This window comes from Tympanuchus pallidicinctus, unplaced genomic scaffold (assembly GCF_026119805.1).
Source record: "Tympanuchus pallidicinctus isolate F22 unplaced genomic scaffold, pur_lepc_1.0 scaffold18, whole genome shotgun sequence".
In the NCBI taxonomy this organism is placed as follows: domain Eukaryota; kingdom Metazoa; phylum Chordata; class Aves; order Galliformes; family Phasianidae; genus Tympanuchus; species Tympanuchus pallidicinctus.
Window position 1 is genome coordinate 1904800 of NW_026294699.1, and position 17718 is coordinate 1922517.

The following is a 17718-nucleotide window of genomic DNA, read 5'->3' on the forward strand; positions in this document are numbered from 1 at the left end:
ATGAACACCGCTGGCATCCACTCGTGCCAGTCACGCAGCTCATCACGTCTTCACATCTCTTTTCTTTCCCACGCAAAGCAGAAACAAAACCACGTTGTTAACGAGTAGTGGGAAGAGAATCAAACCCTGAACATCAGCAACAGAATCTTCAGCTATCACAGAAGGCCAGCTATGCTGTTTTCTGCTAGCTATGGACTTGACCCAGAGATGACAACATTCCAGTCATTGCCTGTACGAAGAAACTGTTTTGAAATATTTAATATTCCTTTGTCCCCAAATAGTGATCAACTGTTGACACTAAAAACGTGTCAAACTGCTATGGATGCTGCAGACTATCAAGGGTAAGACCAGCAATTGCTGGCTACTCAGTTGACCACGATCCACCTGCTTCCAAAGTAATTCAGTTCTAGTTCTGAAACCTTCACTTTAATTTACTCCCCTCCTTCCAAAAAATCTGTCCTCCAAAGGTTCTTTATCAGCTCTTGGAAAGAAAAAAAAAGAAAAAAGAAAGAATTCAGTCTCCATGGCACCTGCAGCAACTGAAGTTAACATGCACATTACCTACTGTTGCCCATTTTTCCCTACTTGTCAATCTCTCGTTACATCTCCAGATCTTTGCTAGATGGAACATTTTCCTTTCGTTCCAGAGAAAGCACCTTGCACGTTGGGCTGCTATTGCAAACATAACTGAAGCAACATGAGCAGATGCTGCATAAGAAGCCTAGGATTCAGCTACAGTTGTGACTGCAGGGTAACCCGTGCTCCCTTTCCATTACATTCTCATGGACAGCTGCACCAATTTGGTCACAAGACATTTCTGCTATGATGCCACAGAGAGTCCCTACCATCTGCAAAATGCTGCTGTCTCCCCATCTTCTCTCAGAATTATTAATGTGATGATCATTGAGAACAGCCCAGCTCTGCCGAGGGCTGGCTGCATTCTCCTCCCACAGCGGTTTGATGGGTTGGATGGCCCAGTGTGCATTTGTGTACCCTGGTGCTGGGGAAAAATACCTGCTCTTAAAATAGCTCAGGCACTTAAGGACACATTTCCTATCTCCTGACCCTAGACCTCAGAACAGAAGTTGTTTCAGATGGCCATATCGTGAGGAAAGGGAAAGCAGATTATTAGCTGGAGTCCCAGCCATAAGCAAAGCCTTTAACACTCCTCCCACAAGTCACTAAGCAATGCTCTGCTGTATTTGTTGGAGGGCTGTTGCTGTACCTATGAGATCTCCACTTCAGCATTTCCCTTCTAATCTCAAGGAAAAATTAAACTATTTTAGATGAACATAAAGCTTCCCATAGCGAGTGACTGTTTGCAACACCAATCTGCGTGGCTCCACGTACTGAATGCAAACCCACTGCTTTAAGCAGCTGAACTCGTTATAATGATAAGCCATTCTGTGAAGTAAGACCCTACCAAAGGATGCTATTTGAATGGGTCACTCCTTACATATGCCCTTAACACACTTGCTAGAAGCATAAGTGAACATCCCACCCTAAAAGGATGTTCAGTGAACAAGGATTAACCATAAGAAAAAGGTTGAATCAACCCCGTCTCTTCCCCTAGGCCAGCACTAAGGCTGGGTTTTTTCCTCATTTCCCACAAACTGAAGAAGTACAAAGCAGGCAGACTGAAAAGCTCAAGTACAGCAATGGTTGCCTCTATTCCTCTTTCTTTCAGGGCTGCAGCTGTACCATGAGCACTCACGAGGGGGTCTGCAGAGAAACAAGAGCTGTTCTTGCACTAAATGGTGACCAATCAAAGCACAGCTGTTGCCCAAAAGCCCCACCTCAGTAGTTGTACCTGGAACACAGACCTGTGAGTGCTTCATTGCCACTGAGAGACCACCATGGCAAATCTGGAGCTCCACACAACTCCACCGAACCCAGGTACCTCTGGTTCTGTTTGAAGATGAGGTCCCAGGACCTCAACACACAGCTGTTCCTCCCTCCACTGAGTATGTGCTTGACCCAGTTGGAGACAGGCTTCCTAATGCACCATCATTAAATCTTGCAAAACCAAGATCAGGTCACCTATTAACAGCGTAGTCAGTCTCGGTTTCGGAAGCAGATGCACACATCCATGCAGAACCGTGGTGACACAACCAAGACAACAGCCCAAACCCATCACCTGCAGAGGTGGAACACTTCCATATTTGACAAAAAATCCCTTTCACACACTGCTATTAAGTCTTTTGCTGATCTTCTCTGCGCAGCAACAACTCTAAAAATACAGCAGCCCAAAGATGCCCGAGATCACATGAAGGACAGCTGAAGCACCACGATTCACCCACAATGAAGTCACACTGTCAACATGCTGAATCTTTCACCACTGCAGAGAGTGAGCTATCAGGAGCCCTCCCTCACATGCACCCAGCATCCTCTTATCAAGATCAGCATCTATAGAACGGCACATTTCTGCTCCAGCAGAGAAACTGAGGAAAATGAGGACACAACCATCTCCTTTTTTTCCCCATCCAGCACCAGAACTGATCGCAATTTTCTCCTCCTCCTCCATGATTTTGCAGAGTGCAAGGAGAACAGCAATACCCCAGTCAAATGAAAGGCACAGGGATTTATTATTAGCTTGTTTTAATACTTCAGCTGCTAATCCATCAGCATGTGCTCTCATCTCCGTGCTGCAGCAACTCTGCTCTGACAAGTATACAGAAACTACAACTTGTCTCCCTTCTCTGCTGCAGGAATTGTGCCACTGCTTTCCCCTAAGTGCATATTCACTACACCTTAAGACAAACACTGTGATGGCCAAAGCACTGAATGCTGTATTAAAGGAAAAAAAAGAAAAAAAAGGCTCAGTGAAGCTGCTCCCTCCCCTAAATCCTACAGGGATTAGCACTAGCTTGCACTTTGCACACCTCCTGCAAATACTCCCACCCAACCAAGCCAGCACGTCACCCTGAATCCTGGCTTGGGCTCCTTTTTCCAGCATCATCAGATTCTGCTACTGACTTCACACCAGCTTGGACTGGAAGAAAATCCCCCAGCACAGCTGCAGGGGCTGTCCAACAGACCTGAGCACCGTGCACGCGTGGTGAACCAAGCAAACTCTCTCAACATCTCAGTTTACAAGAATTCTTTTCTTTACAGTTCAGATTTACGTCCCCTTTTCGCTCCCAAACAACCACTGCACAAGAGATGGCGGCTCAGGCCCTACAGAGTCCTACTCTAAACCAAGAGGTTTTGTCTCTGTTTTCCCGTAGAACCACTGCCACAAAAACAGTGCCATGCTGTCCTTTGGTGGTGGACTGTATGCCCACACCATGCCTACAAACATACAGGTGTCATTTAAACCTTTGTAGTCATCTACATCAGACTGAAGTCACGTATCCTGATTTGCTCGTGAAGAACACCTCTCCTACGGGACAGGCTGAGAGCTGGGGATGTGCAGCATGGAGAAGAGAAGGCTCTGGAGAGAGCTGATCATGGCCCTTCAGTATATAAAGGGGGCTTTAAGAAAGAAGGGGACACAGTCTTTAGCCGGGTCTGCTGTGACAGGACAAGGGGAAATGGTTTCATACTAAGGGAAGGGAGATTTAGGTTGGATCTAAGGAAGAAGTTTGTTACAATACAGGTGGTGAAGCACCACAGGCTGCCCAGAGAGGTGATGGGTGGGGATGGGTGCCTTGTTCCTGGAAATACCCAAGGTCAGACTGGATGGGCTCTGAGCACTGATGGAGCTGTGGGTATCCCTGTTCACACAGGGGAATTGGACTAGATGGCCTTTAAGAGTTCCTTTCAACTCCAGCAACCCTATGATCTGTTATAGCAGCTACTCCTGTTTCTCCTCTGCAGGTTTCAACAACTCCAGCAAGCAACTTTGAAGTCAATTACACAACAGAGGCCTTAGGAATCACAAACAATGGGGAAGTCCAAGCACTGAATTACAGCTTGAAACAAAACACCTCCAAACTAAGGATGAAGTGACAAAAAAATGCATCTGTGTTCAGATGAACGGGGAAACAGGAGACACGATATCACGTTTTGATATAAACACGTCAAGATCATCAGCCTTTTGGAAAGGGATGCAAGAGCAAGATAGGACCCCTCACCACTTTTACATAGGAAGTGGAGGAGTTTATTCTACCTTTTCAGTAGCTTGAACGAGATATAGTTATCTCCAGATTCAAGTATTTTCAGGTTTGGCCTTCCAGGACAAAGTAATCATTTCATCCAGGAAAGCCTCCTACTGCTTAGCCCAAATGCAGAAAGGAAAACAAAGGTTCTGTACACACATTCACCAGGCAACAACCCATCTGCTTCTTAATCACTACAACCCGCAGAGAAACATAACAACCTTTTGGACCTGAGGGAAGCCAGTTTTGATTTGCCAGAGGTCCGCTGGACAACAGTTACCCAGGCTGGGAACGTGGATCAGAGCTCTGCCTCCCTGGACTGCAGTCAATCATTTGTCTCATTCCTTCAGATCTGGGTGAATGAAACAATTCAGGGAGCACCAGCTGCCCATTACAACACAGGCACAACCGAGTGACATGGCACCAAAAGCAGGACATGCACTGCAGCTGCATAGAGCTAACTTGGGAAACTGCCACTGTGCCCAATTTCCTGTCTGAGAAGAAATGTTATCCCATTCAAGCTGCCCGGATACAGTATTCCCCTCTGCTTATCACAGAGTCAAATAATGGCTTGGGTTGGAAGAGACCTCCAGAATCACGAATCTCCAACCCCCTGCCACACGCAGGGCCACCAGCCTCCCCATTTCATAGCAGCCCAGGCTGCCCAGGGCCCCATCCAACCTGGCCTTGAACACCTCCAGGGATGGACGGGGCATCACAGCCTCTCTGGGCAGCTGTTCCAGCACCTCACCACTCTCACAGCAAAGAACTTCCCCTGACATCCAACCTCAATCTGCCCTCTTTCAACTTCAAACCATCCTCCCTTGTTCTGTTATTATCTACTCCGTAAAGAGTTGAATGGTTGGTGATGGAGCACTTCACGTCACAAACAACACAATGCTTTGGTTTTTGCAGCAGCCACAGAAGCAATGCTTTATACAGGAATGATTGCTACATGGCTGGGCAGGTTTGCCATTGCCTATTGCAGAAAGATGCCAGATGCACAGGACTAGGAGGCAAGGAAGCAGACATCTGTGGTGACTAACACCTTATAGAGCAAAACACAGCAACCAAGCGTTACATCACATGCAGGCTGCTCAGCAAACCAGCCCCAAATCAAAAAGGCTGGCTCACAAAGTAATGCTTCGTTGGCACGACAATCTGTCGTAGCCAGAAGCAGCTGTAAGAATTGTGGATGATTTAAGTAAACTCAGGGTCAAATCTGAACAGGCCACTGTGCTTAGGAATTTAAAATCCACACTGTTTGAGATTTAACCTTTGATGAACCTAAGCTGTCTCACCAATTTTATTCCCTGCTCAAGAGTTAAACAATAAACTTCTATACTTACACATTCAGCAGAAAAGTCTTCTAGACATGACTAGAATACAAGCTGAACTTCCAGCTATCTTGTGTCTCCTTGCACCACGCTGCAGCGCCACTTAGTTCAGAGCTCATCTGTTCCAGCCCCAGACTGCACTCCTCAAATAAAGCTTGAGAAATGAATCCTTCTCCAAGGCAATAAGATCCTATGTTGCACCGAGAGCAGGTGACCAAAGAAAACATGGACAACCCCATACAGATTCCTCAAATGATCCAGTTCCTCTCCAAATCCACACATGATGCCAGATTCATCCATTCCTAAAACACTCTTGCCAAGCTAATGGAGTCCTAGCACTGGCAATGCAAGTCTGTCAAAGGGAGCTTCAAATAATTGAAGGGAGTGTATAAACAGGAGGGGGAGCGGCTGTTTATGAGGGTGGGTTGTGATAGGACAAGAGAGAATGGTTTTAAACTGAGACAGGGGAGGTTTAGGTTGGATATGAGGAGGAAGTTTTTCCCCCAGAGGGTGGTGAGGCACTGGAACAGGTTGCCCAAGGAGGCTGTGGATGCCCCATCCCTGCAGGCATTCAAGGCCAGGCTGGATGTGGCTCTGGGCAGCCTGGGCTGCTGGTTGGTGACCTGCACACAGCAGGGGGTTGGAGCTGGATGAGCTTTGTGCTCCTTTGCAACCCAGGCCATTCTATGATATGATTCTATGACTGGTATGATGCCCACTGTGCACACAAAGCAGACCAGGGCACATGGCTACTGCCAGCTTCTTGTCTCCAGAAATCCAAATAAGCAGTTCTATCCACTTCCAGCAGCTGTGGTAAACATCATCTGCTCGCCCATGGGGAAGCATCCCACATCATAATCTCTAGAGAAATGTCAGTTCTACACTCAGCCTGACTATTTGCTCACTCTCAGCCTGCTTAATAACTTGAGGAGGTGGTGGCAGGGCACAGGGGCTGAACAACTGAATACAGCTGTGAAGAATTATCCCAGCTGACACAGGAATCATTACTTTCAGAATTCTGTTGCCAAAAGCTTCTCAGCAGGAAGATGATGGGATATTTATAGTGCATCTTGACAGCATGGTTTCAAGCCATCAAGTCACACCAAAGCATCACGTCTTGAGTCAACCCTAGATCCTCTGTAAGCACATGCAAAGTTAACCCAATGCCTTCTGACAGTTATAATAAGCCCTCCTTCAAAGCATGGCAAGAAAAGAGGCAAGAGAAGCTGCCTTCCTCTAAAATACCAGCATGGACAGTGGTTGGACACAGACCACCTGGATCCAAAGATGATTTGCCTGCACTCAGTAAGCACGTTCTGTATGCCTAACAATCCTGCTGCAGGGAGTTCATTCGCTTTTGTAGGGAAGCATCCATTTCTCAGCTTGTGCTTGGATGCCTACTGGGACATTACATGTCACACATTACAGGGACTGAGCATCAGAGAGAAGCTATTTTAAAACATTTTCCTCCTTTCACCTCGATTCTTCCCCAATCTCTAGGGCACTGCCAGTCAGAAATCCTATTTCCAACACCATCTGAAATCTGTGCCGTTATCCACATCAGCTGCTCCAAAGGAGCCTTCGAGCACTGGCCATGTAGGCTGCAAAGCTCTATCACCCCTCACTTGTGGCTGTCCAAGGACACAGGGGGCAGCAGGCACTGCTCCTCCTCTTTGGAACTCCACTGGTGCTGCCCTTACAGCTCTCCTCCAATCTTTTCAGCCATCTGCACAGCTGCAGTGCTGCTGTTCTGTGCTTGTGAAGTATTCCAGCTGCCAGAAGCCGCTCTGCTCTCCCTGCAGCAAGTGCTCTTCTTTTTCCAGGGCTCACACTTGAAAGCAGAGACTGTGAACCAGCATCAAATATCTTGGTTAAGATTCTACTCTGTTTAAAGAAAAATCAGCCTGGGATGTTCCAAGATTAACGACGTCTTGAAGCTCCAGCTGGGGAGTCTGTAATTATAATTAAGTACACAGCAAGGCCCAGAAATGTATTCTATGGTGCATCTGTGCTACAGGCATTGTAAGATAAAGCACTGTAGTTGACAGCTGATCTGCACGTCTGATGCAGCACAACAGCAGCAGCCTCTCTGAGACCAGATGGGCTGTGAAGACATGCTGAACTTGTCACACCAAACACACCCTCACAGCTAACATGGTTCTTGCTAGACATCGTTCTGCTTGTACGCTGCACTGCTTTCACACACCATTCTCTCTGTTACCAATGTGTACTGCAAGCTGTTTGGGCCAAACCGCAGCACCTACCTGGCACAAGAAGGCTTAGATCTCTGTTACAAGGGAACCTGCACCAGTCAGTGAAATATCAAATCCTTTAAGAAACCACAGTATCAGAGAGCAGAGCATGTGCAACGTGTCAGAGTTTCATTGGCCTCTTTATAAAGCCAGCGTGCTAAATGTGACAGCAACCAGTCATTACATAAAGCTTTCTGAGGACCTAACATCTGTAATACAACGCGCACTCATCATGCAAAGATATGAACAAAAATAGTTTTGAAAAGTTATGCGGAGAGAAATTCTAGCCGTTAGGGCTTCAACAGTGTTTAGTTTCTCCTCCTACAACTAATGCTGACAGCTGAAATAGCAACAAGCTGCTTTCAATTAGACTGCATACACAAACCTCCTGTCACTGTTAGCATGAAAGAATACCAGGCAGTGAGATAGAAAATGATGCATTTTGGTGTTAGTTGCAGTGGATGTTTGAGTCTTGCACACAGCTATGGGCCAGATCCTCAACTGGCGCATCTGAGAAAAACTTCAGTGGCTGCACAGCAGCTTGGACATGCTGGACACAGCCAGTGGACAAGGCTGATCTGCTGGGTGATTATTTGGGGGTAAGAGTGAAGATCCCTGGCAGAGCCAGTGAAGATCAGCACGTCTGCTTCAGCTGGGTTGGGCTAATGAGAAAGACACCCCACACAAGGACCACAAATAATTGCTTTTGATGGGATGGAGCTGTGTGCTACAGCACGAGAGTAAAGAGGGAGAAGGACTATTTTTTACTACTAATTTCAATGCCAAGTCATTTCTGAGATAAAAACTGCAACATTTGCAGCCTGAACTAAACTTGCCAGCCAGCTTGTTAGCACTCAAACCACACTAAGAGATGCAGAAGTAAATATACACCATCGTGGTTCCATTCAGTTCATCTGACCTGAAAAATAATGAACTTCAGATCAAGTAAATGCAAAGAACTCTGTATTGCCTCTACAGCTAGGAAAGAATGATAGGAGCTTGGAAGTACAGGTGGCAGATCAGGACCTCAGACAGTCAAGTTTCTATCTGCAGACCAACACAGAGGGAAGGTGACGAGCTGCCCCTAACAGATCTTTAAGGCTGGGCAGAAAGACCATTTCTCTCAGCAGAAACCATTACTTGCCATGAGCAGCAATAAGAGCTGAATATGAAGTGCATCATGAATGCGGCAAGAGGACCAAATAATTGACAGAAGTGCTGCCTTGAAGTTTGCCCTTCACACCATTATGGCTGCAATTAAAACTGCACATGAAGTGTAGGAGACCACATAGGAGTGCACAGCTATTTCAGGCCTGTAGCATTGGAAACAAAGCAAAATTAGGGTACACTACAGAGTATTCAAATCTGGTAAACTGCAAGTGTAACGGGCTGAATGCGCTGCTGAAATTAACAGGAAAAGAATCCCTACCATATCTGACCTAACAATTCACTGGCAACAAATAACGTGAAAAATCCAGTCTCTCTTTTAGCCTCGTTTCCTGTACAATTAGGCATTATGGACTCACATGTCCAAACCAAACTCAACACCACATATCAGAGGACAATCCACTTGTCTGAACAGCTACGTTTAAAAGGGGGAAAGGAAAAGGAAGGGAAAGACAGAATGGAAAAGGAAGAATATGACATGATAACAAAACCTGTCAAGATTCTTTTCAAGTCAGAGATGTCAGGCACTGGATATCATTTGATGAGCTAATCTGTGATCCTTCAATGCAAGCACAGAATAGGAACAAAGCATGTGAAAAATCACTTCTGTGGATGCAGACAAGTGAGAGAAGATGATCCTTTGTTTAAGAAGAAGGGAGCACTCTTCTAGCAAAAGGAAGAGAAAAACAACTGAAACTCCTGCACGACCAGGAGATGCTTGCTAAGCCCTTAGATTCCCTTTTTCTTCTCAGATGCACAGGACTAGCAAAGAGAGCAAGAAGGGGAATGCAGTGTGAAGGACTCTGTGGATGTGCCAAATTTACTGCCTGCCCATGCCAGAATGCCAGCAGCAGAAGCTTTAATAACCAGTAGAGTGTAAATCCACAGACAATTATCCAGAGATACACAATAATAAAGGTATTAACACGGGCTCTTCTGTCACGCACAGCCCTGTGCTGTCTTGAGGATGAGCAGCACAGTGTGCACAGTGCAAGCTCCAACAGGATGAATCATGTTCCTGGTGGCAGGGTTCAACAAAAGGCATGGGAAACACAATGCCTTTTAACAAGGCCAGGATGCAATGAATCATTTGGCTACAACCACCTTACTTCTCAGCTCCTTGTAACCGAAGGCAGCACATGCATCGTTTACCATAGGAGGGTCCAAACATCAGAGATTCTGGGTACTTCTCCTAACAAACCCTCCTTACCTCACAGCACAGCCTGTACAGAGCCCCAGAAGTCTCACTCTCCCCATTACAAATGTTATCAGTGCACAGGGACCCTTAAAATAGAGAGATGTCTGGGAATTTACTCACACCATCCTTGTCTTCCTGACACCAACCTCAGCACAAGCACACTGCGCCCCGAAGGTTCACAGAAAGCATTTGGGTTGGAGAAATGAAAGCAGCTGAATATAAGGTTCCCAGTACTGAGGAAGCTGCTGTCAGATTTATGTTGAGGCAGATTAACAGCAATGCCATGTGCTGAGGAGCAAAACAGCTTCGCTGCACGCCCACATTGCCTGCAAAACTTCCAGCAACTGACAGCGAGTGCCTGACAGCTCTGCGAGATCCACGCTGCCTCCACACAAATGGGGGGCTCCATCCAAACACATCCAACGTGATAACAAAGCCTGCATCCAATCTGGCCCGTGTGGACTGCCACCAGGCTCAAGCACTGCCTTTAGAATCTTCCAAAACGTCAGTCTTTGTAATAATGCAGATCCTGCTGTGGACACGTGATCTTCACAGGAGATTACAGAGGGACTACAGGGTCTATATTCAGTTCCCTAGACTACCACACAGTCCTTTGGGTGACCTTGGAGCAAGTAACTTAATCTTTATAAGAGGACTAATAACTTTGCTAAGGTGACAGCAATTTGAGCTTGCTGAGCTCCTAAAGGACGACGTTTGCAATCCCAACCTTGAAATCCCAGGGAATTTTAAATTCTATCACGTTGAAAAACTGGAAGCAAATAAAACTAAACCACTTGAAAAATAAACCCATCAAACCCCAGCCTTTAGGCATTCTGCTAACAAGCTTACAAAGGATTTGTCTAGAGGCAGCCTGCTGTATGAGCAGCCAGTCTATTGATGGGCATCTAGTGAGGGTTATCCTACTAAGACAGACAGTGAGAGCATGGAGAGGTATGCACAGAGCCAAGTACCTCCATCACAAGCACTGGTATCTAACTCTAACACAGAATGCACTGGGAGAACAAGAAAACAAAGCTGGAAAAGTTTCACTACCACAAACATTAACCTTAGACTGGGTGCAGGCACATCTACCTCACGTTACTGGCTCAGCTGCTTACGGACACAGCAAACTTGGACAAGACTGGAAGGAGAAAAAAGGGGGAAAACTGGGGGTGGGAGCCCAGCTATCAGAAAGAAAGGCTGATAGGTCCTGATGATGAGAGAGCATCCAAGGGAATGGCACCTGCTCACAGCTGAGGAACCGCTGCTGCCTTTTATTCACACTGAGGATGAAGTAAAGAATCTCCCCCTCAATTTTAACTGTCGAATCAAGCAGAATGGAGTCTGCTTTGGATAAAAGCAATTTTATGGCACTTATTTGCCTGGAATCCAGGAAAGGCAATGCTGCCAAAAGGAACACCATGCACTGTGTTGGGTTCTCCCTTCCATTCGTGGAAATGACTTTGACTGCTTTCACTCTGCAGCTTTCCACCTTCCTGCTGAGATTTCCTGCAAGACCAAAGAAAACTGGTATCCTTGTTGAGCAGGGAAGAAAATACTAGACTGAAAGTCTCAAACACTGAGTCTCATGTATTCCTAGGGTAGACTGAAATGCTCCATAGAAGTTACTAAGCAAAACCTTGCAAGAATCTGTATGGAAGCATCTCAGATGCACGCCCAAATGCTCAGGTGCTGCCCTCAAAATGCAAGGAGCAGAGCTCTCAGAACCCGTAAGAGCAGTGGAAAAGTCCAAAATATCACAAACACTTTTAAAGCCTCACCTCAGGAAGCTGTTGAGGTGACATGAGCTTTCTGCACCACCAGCTTCAACTACAGCTCCCAAGCTCCTTCTGGATGACACAAAACTTGGAGAGATCTCACCCAACATTTCAGTCATGGGGTGGAAAGGGAAGAACAATTTGAGAGATTTTATCCAAAGATCTCTAGTTTTTAAACCAAATCAGGAAGATCACTGATTTAGAAAAGACTTTTTAGATATGCAAACCCTATGATCATAGAATAATAGAATGGCTTGGGTTGGGAGGGACCTCAAGGATCATGAAGCTCCATCCCCCCTGCTGCAGGCAGGGCCAGCAACTTCCATATCTAATACTAGACCAGGCTGTGCAGTGCCCCATCCAACCTGCCCTTGAACACCTTCAGAGATGGATGGGGCATCTACAGCCTCTCTGGGCAGCCTGACACTGATTGGGATCAGATCTAGAGAGATTCTGAACAGAACGGTATTCGGTGATAACGCAAAGGTGGTGTATAGCAACAAGCTGACTCTGTCTACAACAAAACATCTTTTCCTTCCAGTGCCTAACTTGGAATTACAAATTAGTAGGTTTTGTTTTTTTTTTACAAGTTGTTCATTTGTTTGTTTTTCCTACAGTGACTAATGAAATGACTCTGTGAAAACACTGAGATGTTGACCCTTATATCTGATGGAAAATGAAGGAGAAAAGACAGTGAGAGCTAAACCTGTGCTCCTGCAGCATGCCCACAGAAGGCTGCCATAAAGATAAGCTAACCACGCTGCAGTCCCCACCTCCCACTGGCCTGAGGCTGCAGCCTGTAACAGCTGGAGGAGTAAAAGTGCTGAGCATTACTCACTGCCATGACGAGCTCAAAAGGGTATTTGTAGACTCGAACTGGGGACTGGTATTTCTGCACCATCTTCAGCACGCACCTGTAACACAAATCAAATTGGACAACTTCAGGCCCCTGATAACAAACGTTAATACATTCTAACAATGCTCACAAACAGATCTGGAAGCCGTAACTCCCTCCCACAGACAGAGATTTTAGGTGTGTTTGCTACCCGGCCTCACTTTGTAAGTCACCGAGGGAAGAAAGGCAGGTAGGTGCGTGCAGCCCCAGCCCAGCACACATCCAGCACACAGCAGAGTCCTCTGCTGCTTCCCAACACTACTTCAACCAAAACTCACAATAATTAAAGCAAAGATGTAAAGCCAGAACCTGGGGAAGGAAGCCTCTCCTAGGGATCTTGCAAAAGCTTAAATGGAAATTCTTTTTTTTTTTCCCCTCCCTTCTATTTTCTGCATTAAGTTTGATACCATGATGCAAAAGCTTCGTGTACATTGTTTTAAATACTTTTGTGCTCCAAGTACCATTTAGCTGTTTTAACTCACTGAAAGAAAGGAAAAGGAAACAGCATGCTTACAGAACATGCCCAATGCTAAGCTAGCAATCACATCCCACTGCCTGAATGCCCACTGCCTCTAGCTGAATTGAGGGAATAACTGCATGCAGTGGAAACAATTCAGCTCTCAGTGTTTCATTTCTCCAAGCCACCTCTCACTGTTCTCATCAGGATTCCTCCCTCACACTCTTCTGCTGAGGTTTTAACCCTTAAATACACACCAATAACGAGCAGCTCAAGGAAGCAGGTAAACCATTAAAAAGGTTATCGGGCTGCTTCCTGCAATTCTTTTAGAATTCTTTATGTTGCTCCCATTAATGTCATCCAAAAACATCTGAAACACCAAACTGGACAGCTGGTTTGAGACTATGCTGATTCCACCCCTGCTCAAATTCCTCTGCTAAGCAGACACCAGCCCTTGGCAGCACCATGCAGCATAGCATAGCTGAACTCAACACTCCGAGCACAAGGCAACTTATCCCTGACGTTTCAGGCCAAAAACTGGAGATGAAACATGACTTAAAAAAGCAAACGGCAGTAGATCCTGCTCTAGCAGAGCTGCTGCAAAATGCCATCGCACACAGAAATCCAAGCGTTCAGCAGGGGAGGGGGGAAAAAGTTTGGGTACCTGAGAGCGAGGAATGTTTGTAGAAGGGTCTCACAGTCAGTTACTCTGCAGAGGATCACGTTACCCAGGGAACAACAACCAGGACTTGCTGGCTGTCCGAGAGCTTTATCGATGCTAAAAGCTGGACCTCGCAGAGCGAGTAAATGCACAGAGCAGGCATCAGCACAGCAACCACCTCAGAGTGAAGTGAGCACAGCAGGAGCAAGCAAACACCCAGGAAGCCCAGACTGCTATCACATATCAGATACCCGAGCCAAGAGAGGCATGGGGCACCTTGTAATGCAATGCTGTAACATGATTATGCAAGCGCAAGGCCTACGCTGTGCGGGAACCTTCCGAGTCAGTGCAAATATAGCAAGAGAAGCCTCGTCACACCTCTTTAGCTGTCATCTTGCTTCCAATTCTAGCCTTGCTTGCTAAACCTGGAAGTCTGGCACTGCTGTAGGAAGGGGTCAGAGACCTCTGCAGGAGGAAGCCTCAGGACACAAGGATGGCACAAGCTGTAGCTGAACAGCCTTCACCACACTGCTTGGACTGCTCTGTTGTTATGCCAGCCTGCAGCTGCAACACCAGCCTGCCACAGGTTTGCTCTAGCTGATGGAAGTTAGGAGCAAAGGGGTCAGCAATAACTGTACCCACAGAAGCAGTGGAAAACAGACAGCTGATAACTCACACTTGCCCTAGAAACCTCTCATACCTTGGGAACAGTGTGCTGGCAGACCTTCTGTGCTCTCTTCTCAAGACTGAGCAGTCATTCTGCTTCTCAAAGCAAGAGGGACTTCAGCTAGAACTCCTGGGGAGGAAAGGAAAAAAAAAGGCAGTGAGAGTAGTCATTTTTTGCATGGGGATACAGGCAGGTGATTAGCAGTGATAACGATGTAGGATTTCCAGGTGCTACCAGAGGGCTGCTGAGCCAGATTTGCTGAAGACATGCACATTAATACATGCTAGAGCTTTTAGTTCTCAGAGAAAGACCTGTTTTAGCAGTTGCTGAGTATTTCACATAAGTTATAAACAGATATTTTCAGCCTCTTTGTAAAGACCAGAAAGCAGCTTCATGAGTACAGAAACACCTCTGGCTCCATAAACATCCACCATAGCACTCCAGCCTTCAGCTACCTGTTCCACCTTGTTGTGCACCTCGCTGAAAGCACACATGGAAACTGGGCTGAAGAGTGGTGATTCAGTAAGCTGCAACCTGATGGCTTATGATGGTTAATCCACACCCAGAGGCAGTGTGTTACCCACACTGGGTAACACCAGCGTCTGGCCAAGCCCAGAGCAGTCTGAAAAACTCAGAGAGACCGGAGCAGCCGGTGCAATGAAGCAACACATGCAGCTAATCCCTGTAAGCATCCCAATTAGATGTTAGAAGCAGCTCAGCTATTGCACACCTGGACGCACAGGACAGCAGCAGCTACCATGTTGCACAAAGCACCCCATGATGCTGCCAGCAATGCCAGCAGCATGCAGGCTTGGCACACTGGGGCTCCCTGAAGAGGCCAGCATGGCCCTTCTGCTACAGCACCTCTCAGCTGAGCTGAACCCCTTGCACGGCAGCAAGTTAGGAGCTCAGGAATACACCTCTGGCACTGCACTGGAGAGAGAAGGAACCAACTCCTGACTGCACACAACTCCCCACTGCAACTTCGGTGGCATTTCAGGGACAAGGTGAGCTCCTGACAAGAAGTGCCCGCGCAGCTCGCAGAGCTATCGCTATCAGCTGAGCCTGGGAGGGCTCCTGCAGGGAGCACGAATCACAACACGCAGCAGAGGGAGGAGAGGCAGTGACATTAACGTTACGCTTCCACTTTATTTAGAATCACCCAGCAGGCACCTGAGGGATTTTCCATATGCTTAACTTTTATTCTATTATTTGTAGGAGAGGCTGACTTGACAGACTACAGCCAGATGGTTGGGAATGAGAAATTGGGTTTCAAAATTAAATATACATAAAGTCCCAGATTGAAGTCCACAAAGCTCTGCTTCTCATCCAGAGCTAGCATTGCCTGTTAAGTGGCAGAACTCAGCAGCCACAGCCTTTATTCACTTCTCCCACCCACGATGGTTTCTTCTCAGCAGGAGAACCACCAAGCAGGTTTTGTGTTTGGTTCTGTTTTTGAGGGTTCTGTTTGTTTGCTTTCACAAAGCCCTGCTGAAAATAGCAAGAGTTCCAGACTTCCTCAAATTGTCTTTTGCCACATGAAAGCCAGCTGTCCCCAAGCTGATACTCACAGCCAGAAAGGGGGGACGCAGAGGGTGGTGAGGCACTGGCACAGGTTGCCCAAGGAGGCTGTGGATGCCCCATCCCTGCAGGCATTCAAGGCCAGGCTGGATGTGGCTCTGGGCAGCCTGGGCTGCTGGTTGGCGACCTGCACACAGCAGGGGTTGGAACTGGATGAGCACTGTGCTCCTGTGCAACCCAGGGCATTGTAGGATTCTGTGACTCTGGTGGGATGCAGCCTATAATCCTCCCTTCAAATCAACACACAAAGCTGTGCATGACACTTCTCTGCCTCGAGAGCCTTTTGCTGTGGCAGGTGCTGACAGACGCCTCGCTTACTTAATAACAAGATAGTACCAAGCTGCAGGATGCTTATTAGAGCCTCTGCACCCAAAAACTTGGTTCTGTCTTTCACAGCTCAATAAAATAAATGGAATGGCACCAGCAGACAGCTCTGGTGTCTTTCAGAAGCCGATGTCTTCTCAGGCAGAGCTCCATCCTCTGCTCAGCCCTGAGCTGTGCACACAGCAATGTGGAGGGGGCACAGAGGGCTGCAAGGCAGAGCTGCTGGGAGCCCGGCCCCCACGCTGTCACCCTGCATGGATGTGAGCCCAGTGGTGGATTACAACCAAGGGCGGACAACACAAACACCCCGACTGCATTTCCACATTCTGCACAACACAATAGGGAGCAGCGCCTTTGGCTGAGAGGGGAAGGAGAAAAAGGAACAGCGTAAGCATTCTGCTCTCAAATATTTGTCGAGTGAGCCATTTCCTCCACGCAAGCATCAACATCAGCTTCATGCCTAATATTTCTGTGCCTTTATCTCATACTTGGTGGGGAACCCTCGTGCCAGGGAACCACCGCTGACCTCTCTATCACACACAGCCAAACTGACTCTCTGGCAGTTGAAGTTTGCCAGCTGGCAGCAGCAAAGTCTTCCTGGAGGGGCAGCCCTCAATCCTCACCCACGGGAGTTACACTGAGCCTTTTCTACTGCTTACATGCATGCAACACCTCCAACATAAGCACAGAGATGTGCCCCAGCTTAACACAGAGACAAGTCCATCTGCGACGCCCCAACAGCGCAGCACAACAGGCTCAGGTTCAAGCATACCCCGAGCTGGATGGGACCCGTAGGCTCACAGCTGTGTTTCTCCTTGGGCCCAGGTGTGCCGAGCACGCTGCACAGCCGGTGTCACCACGCGACCCATTCCCCACGCACGCCCCAACGGCGAACAGCACACGCGCGCTTTAACCCAGCCCTAAAGCCCGAGACGGGGCTTTAATACAGAACCGACCCAAATACATCAACGCATTCCATAGAAGCTCACCGGGGTCAGACCTGGAGTTCCACAACACCTGCATTCCGGCACGCTACGAGCCGATGCGAGGCCACGAATAGGGTGGAATCCCCCCCCCCAGCCCCTCAGCACAGCACCTCCCGCGGCCCTCAGCGCCGAACCGAGCCGAACGGAGCCGAGCCGAACCCCTCACACGACCCTCACCGAGGCGCCCTCCTCCGCCCCGCATCGTGGCGTCCAAACGCGGCTCCGCGCGTCCTCACCGCGCCCACGGCGGAGCCCCGCCGGCCCCATGCCGAGCAACGGCGGCGGCCCCAACCCGGCTCCGCGCCGCGCCGCCCC

At 47.7% G+C, this 17718-nt stretch overlaps 1 protein-coding gene across 6 annotated transcripts in view; it reads right to left on the reverse strand.

The window, feature by feature from the left end:
* Positions 1-17718, reverse strand: part of SEC14L5 (SEC14 like lipid binding 5) — a 38317-nt gene extending 20599 nt beyond the window's left edge. For 2 of the 6 annotated variants that reach the window (XR_008206054.1, XM_052680262.1), the window contains exons 1-3: positions 17581-17717; positions 14546-14641; positions 12671-12746 (exon numbers count right to left, since the gene is read on the reverse strand). Coding sequence is in view for 5 of the 6 variants with exons in the window: in XM_052680262.1 (XP_052536222.1) it covers positions 12671-12733 (63 nt within the window). In the remaining variant the exon portion in view is untranslated. Of the gene's footprint in view, positions 1-12670; positions 12747-13848; positions 14023-14545; positions 14642-15376; positions 15401-17406; positions 17503-17580 lie in introns of those variants that run through there. The other 4 variants (XM_052680266.1, XM_052680263.1, XM_052680264.1 and 1 more) reach the window with 4 other exon arrangements.